Here is a 12,323-nt window from a genome sequence, read left to right as displayed (position 1 = left end):
AGCCAGACCACAAAAAATAAATATATAAAATGAAAACCAGCCTCATCAATTTAATCATCCCCTGTCCAAAGATTTCGAGCTAATTATTCCAGCCTTTAATTATTCCATCCGACTGCCATTGAGATCTCTTAAAGACGGCTGGATTAGTGGATTTGGAGCATTAGCTCGGAGGGTTGGCAGACCTCTGCACTGTGAATCAGGGGGCTGAGAAACACATCTTCAAAAGGTACGCCGAGCAGCACCTTTACAGGATCATTAACAGCGGATAAATCCACGTTAAGTTGCTTAAAAGCGTGTAAAGGTGAGCCATGTTTGGGCGCAGACACTTTTGAGGGAGGAGGCTAACTAAATGTGACTTAAGCACTGCGACAGTGACACAGTTTAAGCCACTTTGGAAGGAATTGTTTACTAGTTACTTAAAGGGCTTATGTCAGGTTGGGTCAACGTCAGCGGCTGAGGGGAAACTTCAAGAGTTGGGCGAGTTTACCTTTTGCACGGGCACGGTTGGGAATTGAGGGGAATGATGTAAGCTGCTAACGATTCAGTCACTATTTGTGTTTGAGCTAATGTAAGGCAGCAGGTTATTTGGCAGGGATGGGGTTCAAGCTCAGAGCCAAACCTGCACTGAGATTCAACACTATTGGAAAATCAATCGCTGCCTTTCGAGCTGTGACAGTCAAGTTAAACTAGTCTCCGCTCGTGCTCGTTAAAGATGCTCCCTGTCATGCTACTACCCCCCCTCTGAACTCCCTCCATCTCAAACCCCCACCCATCAGCTCTCAGCTCTGCAAAATGGGAGCAGCTCCTCCCGCGGCTGAGATGTTCTGAAAGCTGGTCGGGAAAGGTTAGAGCAAGAAACATGGAGCGGGGCAGTGAAAAAGACAGAAAGAATCTTGCTTTTTAATTATTTTATTAAGAGCCTTGATGCTATTAAATGCCCCAGATACATTCACCCTATAGTTCTCAATTAGACCTGACAGTTGCTGCTTTACCAACAATAAATATAGCAAAGGGCTGCGCCTCAGGCCAGGAAGGACCCCTAACTATGACCCTCGTATTTAATGATGAAAACAAGCGAGCGCACACTCTGCCTCACTCAGGCACACACACACTCTCTCATCCTCTCTGTGCTGCAGCTCCATATTACACAAGCACACTGAGGGCCTGTAAAAAACAACAGCATCTGTGGGGGTTTGAAATGCACTGCAGATACCGAGGTGTACCACTGAACACATTTGGAGGGCAGAGAGTCATTTTGAACTAAAATAATGAACAACGCGGTATTCAAGGTAGATTTTCTGTGCGCGTATTTGGGCGCGAGGGGAAGAATGATGTCTCCGTGCCAGACCTGGAAATATCGATGATATTGTTGCTATGGGAAAGGCAAACACATGTGATGCATGTGCAACTGCATTTGATTAATTGGCTTTGATATGGACAGACACACTAAATCCCCTCCAGATTAGCACTGTGCTGTATATAAATTGTATTTGTGTGAGGCGAAAATAATGGTGAACTATTATTAAAGATAATATTGCTTTAGTTGATAATATTAATGTGCATACTCATTTGATTTGTACAGTGTTTCTTTTTATGGCATAGTTAAAATATGTAACAAATTTGCTCAGATGAAGAACTTTCTCATCTAAAAAAAAGCCTGATCAATGTGATTAAATCCAAATGTAGCTACTTTTATATTAACAGTAGGCTACTCCATATAAACTCAATCAAATCTAAATGAATTTCCCACGTGACCCCCTCAGAATCAACTTTAGTATATTTAATGAAGCTACGTAAAATTATGCTGGGAAAATCTAGTGACCCTCAAAGGGTGGGTTGAAATTTTGTCACTTTTTAATACACACCTTTTATTCGAGCATTTTTTAGCGCACATAACTTCTTAAATCGACATGAAAACGCACAAATCCATTTTAGACCCACTGACAAAAGACACATTTAATGTCTGTGATATAGAGTAATAGAAACAAATGTCAGTTAACCTCAAAGTTCACTTGAAATGCACTTTAGTCAGGTGGATCATCAGAAATCAGAACATGCAGGCTACCGATTTCTGTTACTATGTGTCACAGATATTAAACTGGAGCAGTTTTAGTGTTAAAACTATCTATCCCATGTTAACAATGCTCAAAGTTGGTTATAGAAAAAAAATCAAACCAAACAAAAATCAGATTTTGCTTTAGACGTTGAGCTGCTGTAAAATGGATATGGTTGCAGTTTTTGTGTGTTTTACAGCTCATGTGAACATCTCTTGCACTTAAGACATAATGATATAGTATCTATGTATATATATGTGTATGTATATATATATATATATATATATATATATATATATATGCTTTAACCCATGCTTTTGTACACTGAGGGTCTTTAGCTCATAACAATAGTATAGTCTTCTATAACAGTATTCATAGAATGAAGGTAAAAAATATGAAACAGACAAAAGTTACTGCATAAAAAGGAGCTGGGGTCAGATGAGATGAACATGGAATGACCCTGACACACAATACTGCTGTAATCACGCCGTCTTAATGTCTACAATGCTCTTAAAGTCTATTTTTCAGTTCTTACGCTTTTGAATAAATAAAGTAAAAGGACAATTTCAAAGACGGGTGCTAATACTTTTCAAATGATAAAGCAATTACACACTGTCAGGAGGAACTTGTTTTATACTGCCAACATGTCAGACAAAGACTTTGTCACAGAAATCAAAAAGCATTTAAACAGTTAAAAGGCAAGTCACAGATCATTTAAACATCAATATTGGGGCCAAATTAGACAAACACGTGGCAAACGATCAGAAGACAAAGACACTCGTGTATACACATGTTCACATCAGGTGTCAGTGGCACAATGCAACAAATAATGTTTATTTAAATGGGTGGAACGGTTTGCACAAGTACGGTACAGCTTGTCAGATTATTTCCAGTCAGTTTGGCATTTGTTTTCAAAATAAAGGCCTTTAATTGGATTGAATCATCAGCACAGCCAGTTTTTGGCCAACTAAACAGGAGATCGGCTACAATAAAAAGCGAAGGTACTGACTGAGAAGAATATTGTCATTATCACTCTGCTGCTGCAGCAAGTCTGTGCATACTACAGGTACACACTCACACATGCACGCGCAAACACACACTCCCACGGGCGACTCTCCAGGCATGTCATCAAGCCAGTCAGTGCTAGAGCTTCCCATTGGCAAAGGCTCCCTCCTGGAACTGAGGGATGAAGCTCTTGAAGTACGCCCTGGGAGACAGAGACATAAGAAATTGTGACAATAATTATGTTTCAACTGCTTCAAAGCATCTGACAAATTCACTGGGTCAGTCCCAGCATGCAGCAAAGTGCACATAAAAAGGAGAATGTTTTTATTTCCTGCAAACACAATTCAACATGAGATACGACACTGTGCACCCCAAACTCTAAATGGAAACACAGGAGCAGTTTAAGGAACAGATCTTCTCCTGAATGACTTTCTAAAAGGAAGTCTCTCGACTATCAGCTTGTTCATGTCACTGGGGATTCAAGTTTTAGCTTAATAAGACCAATTCCTTATTTAACGTAAAGGGCACAGAGACATAACTTTTATTTCATTGGTCACTGGCCAATCAATTTGGAAACCCATCGTCAACCTGACTCTGACGACAAAGGTCAATTTTTCAGAGCTTCCATAGTAGCCAGTGGATATGTAAGCCTCTCGTTGAACTACAGCCTTATCTGTTTCCATTAATATTTCTTTTACAGTTTATTTTACAGGAGGAATTGTACCTGCACACAACCATATCCTGCCCAAACATGAAGGCTTCTATTGCCAAAAATATTGTTCCTTGCCAACAGATTCCACATATTCATATGCAGAGATCAGTTTACAGGGGTATAACAATTGTGGAATCAGCAGTCAACTCTGATTAAAATCGCTTCACATGTTTGCACACCATCCTCTGACCTCCTCCGCTGCAACACAATTATTATCACTCACCTTGATTTTTGATTTCAGAAAGTGGGCAAAGTCTTGAGGCGGCAAACTGGTTAAATGTAAGTACGTGGTGAGTAAAGACAGTGTTCTGCGATTTCATAGCACACCGCTGTGCAACACAGTTGAGATCGCGTCATCTGAATGTCACATCCTAGCAGATGCAACCATGGTGCACAACCTGTTGAAACAACAGCGAACGTGCTCCTGCTCCTGATCCAACGAACTGCCTTCAGGCTCAAAAACTGTGAACTCTTCACCTGAAAACTGCTCAGTTGTAGCCTTGAGACGGAGCTTTCAAAAGAACTTCACATTAATTTGAAAGTGAAGCTGATGGCTGTTGTCTGCACCAGTTTAACGTCTGTGGTGAAATCGCATCTCTGAGGGGCACTTTCAGAGAGCAGTGTAAAAATAGCAGCCACGTCAGAAGCTGTCTGGACATGCCCAAGAAGATAATCTTGATCAGGAGATCGGCCTAACTTAAATCAGTCAAGGTTTTTGATTCCCATGTGCCTGTTCCAGGAAACTTTTTTGTACGTTTGCCAGTTAACCTGCCTAATGGCTTTTTGTCGATGGGGGCGGGACAACAGTCAAGTCTCACACAGATTTTTATTCAGGATTCTTTGAATGCCACGTCTCTCCATGCAGCAGTATTGCTAAAAGGAGATGTAACAGTTCAGCTGTTCAAACAATTTCTGTTTGAAAATGATAGCTGGGTTTATGCAGGAGAGTCTGTCTGCTGTATCACTGCAGAGGAGGAGTACACAGAGGCCTTTCCATTAACATGGATCTGAATAACACCCATAACCACTGAAACTATGCACAAAGTGGCATTTAAAACTGCTTAGAGGATGAACTGCAACTGTAATGTCACCAACAAAAAACTACACTAAGACTAAATCAATAGTTTAGCTTCCTAAATCAAAACAAACACCTGCATTTTCGATATACCTGAAGACGTGTGTCTGGAATGTTTACTTAACTCTGTCGGTGACTCTTGAGGAAGGTCAAGCTGTCTGTCACAATGACACCATCATTCAACCAAGTATCCAAAGACAAAAAGCCCACAAATATGAGACTCAGTGTCACGTCGAGTAGTTTTCCTTTAAAGAACCTTTGCTCAGCCAAGAGATTATGCGTTGCCTTCTGTTTTCAATATTTACAGTACTTATTAACCTTTACCATACAAAGAGCAAACACTGCATTTACTCAAACAAGGTCAGGCTAGTGTATGTGTACTGAGGGTTGGGTCAAATCTGTATATCAATAGATGGTCTATATGCTGCACAGTCCATATGACAATGCGTCATAGTACCATAGTTAAAGCTTTAACAACACTTTTGATAAATGAATGAAACAAGCTTACAGGGACTTTGAAGATAATGAAATGTAGATAATGACAGGAATGAAAAAAGGCTGGATTTCATTACAAGGTAGAATAATAGGAATAAAGGGTCACAGCAAGAAAAAAAAAACATCTGGGAAGGGGTTAAAATCCAGATTCAGGTTGTTAGTTTATATGACATGATAAGTCATACATTTCTGGGAACATTTTGAAACACTTTGAAATGAGAAAAAAATACTTTATTTACTTACTTAATACATAAATTAATAATTAATTTTTAAGTCAGGGGACAATGTACCATGTTTAACTTTACAGTGTCAGAATATCCAATTGTGTCTTTTCTTCCTTTTAAATGAACTGACTTAATTTCCCAGAATATTGCATTTTTTAGCTATTTGATATCTGAGAATATCTGAGAAATTGTGTGTTTTTTTCTTTTTAAGAGTATTACACTCCCTTCCAAAAGTAATTTTTATATGACTTTTTCTGTCTGTAAAGGGTCTAATATATTATTGTACGTCCAATGAGTTTCACCCCAACAGTGTATGAAATGTTCAACATATTCACATAACATATAATTACAATAATGTGTATTTTTACGAGGCAGGTGCTACATACTTTGCCCTCTTTGCCATCTCGTTGCCATCCCAGCGTGGGCTGTAAGGATATGACTTCTGCACCTGAGAGTAGAGCTGACCGCTGTTAGTGAAGTGGTACACAGACTGGAAGGTGAGGGTGGGCTGGTCTCTGGGGAAGTACAGCGGGAGGTCCACTACAAAGTGCAGACACAGAAAAGAATGAATACCTGACGCTCCTCTTCTCTCTTTATTATTATGATGCCTTTACCTTGCAGTATACATCGCCCCGAGACAGCTGTTATTGTGAACTGGTGCTATATATAAAAAAAATTTAATTACCGTGCACTAAGAAGCAGAAATCTTTCCACATGAGTAGAAGGGTGAGTTTCGTGAATCCCTCAGCATCATACTCCACCACCCCCCTGTAACACATACACACGATTACATTCATGTCTCCAGTAACAAATTGATGAGCGCCGCACACGTGCTGTGATCGCTTCATGACTCACGTTCCAAAGTGGCTGAGAAAAGCAGCGATGTACTCTCGCCTCTTGTGATAGCCTTGGATGACATACTGCACCTAGACAGGGCAAAGTGAAGGTTTTAGTACAGGAAAATACAGAAACAGCAAACCGTGTTTGAACATGAGCAGCAACTTATGAAGAGAAATGTTCAGAAGGGATTCAGTGGGCTCAATCAAAGCAGATAACCCTTATCTGACTCATCCTCTGCACAAAGAAAGAAAAAGAGCCTTTTCAAGATATTTTTTTCCAGCTTCACTTATGACCAGGGATGGCTGGGAAAGACAATCACATAAAGGGAAAGTCATATATACGTTACTGACATGCTTTAATTTAATTAAAGATGCATAATCACACAATTACGTCCATATAAGGCTTCAACCAGTCAACAACAAGTCAAAAAAACCTTCTACGCCAGCGTCATTGGGGCAAAAAAAAAGATGCATTTTCACTTTAGACTCCATCTCAATGATGTTTTTTAGCAGAGATTAAATGTGCTTTTCCACTCTGAAAATTTTGTGCAGCCATTTCCTCTACTTAAGTTGTTAGAGGGCCCTGGAAAAAATAAGGTGACCCAAAAAGTGAAGAATTCCAGACGCCTTTATGTATTTTGTGCCTGTGTGCTTACAAGCAGGAAAATTATTATTTAAGTTTAATGAACTGTCAATTTACCAAATGATTTTACATTATAGGTTTTCTTTAGGCAGTTTTGGGGTCATTCTTCCTTAGTTAACAGCAGTTCATGACGACAGCAATCAAAATCTGTAATCATTTAAATTAGGTTGCAAAACTCCGATCTGGGACCTCCCCACCTTTTTACACGTATACGTGGAAAGCTGGAGGTGGAGAGAGGAACAAGACCCCAGTATAGAACAAAATAGTCAAGAGGAAAAAAAGATGTGACGCTAATTAAGTGAAAAGGAGGAGCTGGGGTGGATGTGGGCTACAAAGCGGTTTGTAGTAGTCAGCACTTGTAAGATGTCTAAGAAGGAACTTAAATTGTGTGTCCTTTGTGATATTTCTCAATAGCGTAGTAGAATGGTACTGTCTTAAAAATGAAACCCTGATAATTCTCTGTTAACTCTGTTACACAGACAGTTGGAGACACAATGGCCAAGTAGTCATTCCAGTTATACTTCTTTAAAGTCTACTTGAATTCTGCAGCAGGTAGTTACACAGCTAGTGCATTGTTATGTAAAGTGTTGGCGGATGGATCTGCAAATTCACAAAAAATTGTCAGGCACACGGACGTCTGCACAGACTGCTTGTGTTCGCAGGCTGAAATCTAGGGAATTTAGATCACTCGGACCCAAGCTGACCCACTGACAATGGAAAATATAATCAAGGCCTGTGTTGATATGGGCCGTCATTGAGATCAGCCGATCTATCGGGAGTGTTGTTGAGCTCGACTTAGTGGTCTGCCTGAATGACCTCTGGGAATGCACCAGGCATGACTGCGCCACATCCTGTCTGCAGTGGGCCCACTCAAGACAATGAGTACAATTAACCAAACGTGCCGTTCCACATTTCAGAAGTATCCCAGAAGCATCTTTGTGCTTTGTGTCACTTGACATGGCATCTGGTTTATTTTTGACGGGGGCTGAAGTTGCACAAGGCAGGTGAAGACAACAGGAAACCAGACACTTGAGCAGCATGACCAGAATCTGGTCATTTTTTGAAATAAAAGATCCTGTGCAGGAAAAATTCTGCTCCGGAAACACTCGTATTGTAATTTGAAGCTCTAATCGCTACGCCCAGCCGTAGCAGGATGTTCAAACCTTTCAGGCCGAAGCCTGAAAAAGCTTCAGAGCAGTAAGCGTTAAAGGTTGGGAAAGAGAAAGAGAAAGTTGCTGCCATCAGTAGAAGATCAAAGTGAGATTTCTTTACTTCCTTCTAATCAGAGTTCTTAATCAGAGTGAATAACAGCCTAAACAACCAGTCAGCAGACTAGAAAATGAAGCCCCACAAATCTACATCCGTTTTAGTCACAGTAGCACTAGATGGCCTCTCAATTTTAGCCATCTGGGTAGCTCTGGAGAGCTTAGTGTGCCATGATGGGTGACCTTCTCAAAATAGCAGCGGCAGGTCGAGTTTTATTAACAGATACAGTCTGGTCCTGGCACCAAAACTGCGGTGTGGAAATGGCTCAAAAAATTCTCACATGCCCATATTTACACTGTAAGAGATTTTGTTGTAGTAATCACTCATCCTTTCCATACTGGGTGTGAAGAAATCCCTTCCCAAAGTGGGACAAAATCTACAGACCTCAATCTGTTAAAAATGCAACTGCTTAAGGCAGTTTAGACAACTTTAAAATAACTTTTAAATCAATCTCCTAATCTGCTCAGTTTGCTTTCTGTTCGGTATGGACAGGAAGAATGATTAGAGGGATCATGGGTGTGTGACTACTGTTTTGAGATGATGCAAAAATGCATTTTAGGTGCTCTTTGGGATCCCAAAAGCAAAAATCATCCAGATTCTTTGATCTCTATGTGGCTGCTCTGCCAGGTGTTATTAGAAGTCAGGTAGGTCAAAACATGGGATATAATAATAATAATAATAATAATAATGATGATAATAATAATAATAATAATAATAATAATAATAATAATAATAAACTTTATTTATAAAGCCCACTAAAAAACCAAGGGTATACCAAGGTGCTTGACAAAAAATAAAATAAGATACACCAACAAAAAATAAGATACACCACCCTCTAACTGGAGTTTTTCTTAAAAAATAAACCCAAAAAGGTACAGTAATGCTTCAAGTCTGGATCTAAACAAATACAAAAAACTACTGTCAGCGATGTCTGGAGGGTTGGTGAAGCTGGACTTCAACAACTATGACCTAAGGCCTATGGTCAGGCCAATATAAAAAAAATGTTCCTAATAAAGAAATAAGAGGATAGCCATTAACATTTGGGTATATGGTTTGGATTCCCTGCTTCGAAGAAAGTCCTGATCTTGAGCTTAATGACCTCACTGATATCTTAGCTGGCCTAATAGTGTTTTGTGAAGGCAAGGCAAGGCAAGTTTATTTATATAGCACAATTCAACAACAAGGTGATTCAAAGTGCTTTACAAAGTCATTACAAAAACAAAAAACAAAAACAAAAACCAGTAGATAAAATCAGTAGTTAAAATATAAGTTTTGAAATTTAAGCTTAAAAGTGTGGATTTGGTGCTTTATTCAAATGCAGCTGAGAATAGGTGAGTCTTCAACCTGGATTTAAATAAACTGAGTGTTTCAGCTGATCTGAGGCTTTCTGGGAGTTTGTTCCAGATATATGGAGCATAAAAGCTGAATGCAGCTTCTCCGTGTCTGGTTCTGACTCTGGGAACTGATAAAAAACCGGATCCAGATGACCTGAGGGATCTGGAAGGTTCATACTGGGTCAGAAGCATTATTTGTTGAGTCTGTAGCTGGAGGTGCATAGAATGACCAATAGATTTTGGGGCTCATGTTTATTAAGATGCACAGAAACCAACATAAGGCTGTTTCATCATCACTTGACTGGTAGATAAACATTCAACCTCAGCCATAACCTGTTTTCAACACTTATTAGCAACATTGTTTTTATTGCTCCCAGTCTTATCACTTGCTGCATTTGGCATTGGACTTTTCAGAGCAGCCAGAACATAAACAATGCCGTGGCAGAGAGAGACCAACATTAAGAAAAGCGAACGTGTTATTTGCTCTGAGCAAAAAAGTAATATTACACGCAGTCTTTGTACAAGAGTATTGAAATGTCACAGAAGTCTTCAGCTTACCACTTGAGAACTAAATAAGCCGTTGTTAACAGCTCACTGCCATAGAGTTTGACATAGTCTGTCAAAGGTAACAAGAAAAACCCTCAACAATTTCCTCATTCTAGTCTCCATTTTTATATAATGCCTCTACGTGACGTTCTTTTCCTGACTAAACAGCCTTTTCTGTTCTTCATATAAAATGCTGCAGTGCTCACTTTCAGGCTAATTGTGTGACATATTTCAGACTCTGTGCTGTGAAACAGTGCTTCTAGATAGTGAATGCTGTTATTTCTTCTGTGTTAATACTGCATTACTGAAAAACGCTTTCAATATTTGTTTTAAATCCATTTCTTAGAACGTCACCTTAATCTCTCAGAAAAGCCCAAACATATTCTGTGAATCGTTTTCAGTTTTGGTTGACTGCTTTTAGTCAATAGAGGGATTGGCAATTTGTTTACTGAACATAAATGGACTCACTTGTACACCACAGGAGTGGTTTAGTTTACCGCATGCTCAAGCCAGTGATCTCAGAACACACAAACATTGTATGCACAAAATGCTGCAACTGACTGACGTTCACTGAGGGAGTGGTACTGGCATGCTGGATTCTGGCATGTGTGCCCGAGCTGTTGCTGCAGCCTTGCCCACGACAGCACCATCTCTTATCCGCTTCCACTTGGTGGAAACCTGACTGCACAGAGGTACTGAGACGAGATGCTCCAACCTGTACTTGCGGCATCACTCCGCCTAGCAGCTGTTTCAGCTTGACAATGCCCACCCCCGCACTGCCAAAGTAGTGCTGGCCTTTCTGGAATCAGGAGCAAATCCAGACACTTTCTTGGCTAGCATTTAGTCTCAAAATGTCTCCTACTGAACATGCCTGGGACATGTTAGGTCGATGTATTCATCAGAGGCAGCCACAATTAATGACCGTGGCACAGCTGCAGGCTGCACTCATCCAGGAATGGAGAGCAATTACTGTGGAGTCCATGCCTAAACAGGTGACAGGTGCTTCCAACATGGCCAGAGGAGGTCATACCTCATATTAAACATCTTGTCTGCACATTTATTGTAGTGTAGGTCGATAAATTTTGTTTAAACTTAAGTTTCTGTTTTTTTAGCTAGTATATTTTTGAAGGGTGAACCAAAACAATTATTATTACGCGAGGTTGTATCGGTGTCAGTAAAATCTGACGACTGAAAAAAGTCAACCAATTACTCGTCTCAACCCTAAGCAGTCAAAAGCCTGTAGTAAAAGTGCATGGTTCCTTTGAGGACAGGATGTATCATGATTAAGCTGGAGATCGTGTTACCCACTGCTACTGAATATTTGTGATTACTCATCAACCTTGTATGAATGACAACGTTTTGTGAAAGTAGTAATCTTTCAAACACACAGTGGTATGTGTGTGATCTCTGCAAGAACTCATAAAGACAGGCACACATTGTGACTCAGCCTCCTGTTCGATTATGTTTACATGAAACGGTGGAGGCGGCAATTTAGCTTTCTCAAAAGCTGCAAGGCCACATACTCAATAAGCTGTTTATGTAGTTACACTGTGTGTGTGTGTGTGTTTTAAGGGAAGTGTGGATCACTGCACTTTCACACCCATACTGAGAAAGGATTTCCTGCCCCCACTCAATGTACGACTCGCAGCCAAGTCGTTCCATTGGCTGCCTGGAGGTTTGAGTGATGCAAGAAAGGTGATCTTGTTGTGCAGGTATTCAAACCTGCCCGCACCCATGACACCCGCACATCCATTTATTGTGTTTGTGCAGGTGTCTGTGGGGAGAGTGATGCAATAACGCCGGAAGTGCTTATTGCAGCGTTATTAAGAAATCACTTCTCTGCCTGTCACACATTCACACCACCCCCAGCTTTCTTAAAGTGTGACTGATCTGATATTTGACTGCAAATTGATTTTAAACATCAATGACTTTTGATTCCCCAAGTTCCACAAGTAGATCTAAATATACACACACAAATGCTTATTTACAAACCGCTGTTATTACAGCTAACATAAAACTAGATGTGAAAGCCTACAAACTACACAAGAAATGGCAGTTGGGTGGGCCAAATTTGCCAACATAGCCAGCCTGATAAGGCTTATTTTTAATCTTTGTTTTTACACTGTGATT

At 40.1% G+C, this 12,323-nt stretch overlaps 1 protein-coding gene across 1 annotated transcript in view; it reads right to left on the bottom strand.

The window, feature by feature from the left end:
• Positions 1-2,669: 2,669 nt before the first annotated feature.
• The window catches only part of babam2 (BRISC and BRCA1 A complex member 2), a 115,109-nt gene continuing 105,455 nt past the window's right edge, over positions 2,670-12,323 (bottom strand). Inside the window, exons 9-12 of the mRNA XM_084914255.1 lie at positions 6,421-6,491; positions 6,251-6,333; positions 5,952-6,105; positions 2,670-3,261 (exon numbers count right to left, since the gene is read on the bottom strand). Coding sequence (XP_084770381.1) covers positions 3,198-3,261; positions 5,952-6,105; positions 6,251-6,333; positions 6,421-6,491 — 372 coding nt within the window. The 3' untranslated portion in view covers positions 2,670-3,197. The remainder of the gene's footprint in view (positions 3,262-5,951; positions 6,106-6,250; positions 6,334-6,420; positions 6,492-12,323) is intronic.

The sequence above is a fragment of the Perissodus microlepis genome, chromosome 19, assembly GCF_051167445.1.
Source record: "Perissodus microlepis isolate ML-2025 ecotype Zambia chromosome 19, ASM5116744v1, whole genome shotgun sequence".
NCBI classification, from domain to species: Eukaryota; Metazoa; Chordata; class Actinopteri; order Cichliformes; family Cichlidae; genus Perissodus; species Perissodus microlepis.
This window is presented reverse-complemented; position numbering and strand designations above follow the sequence as displayed.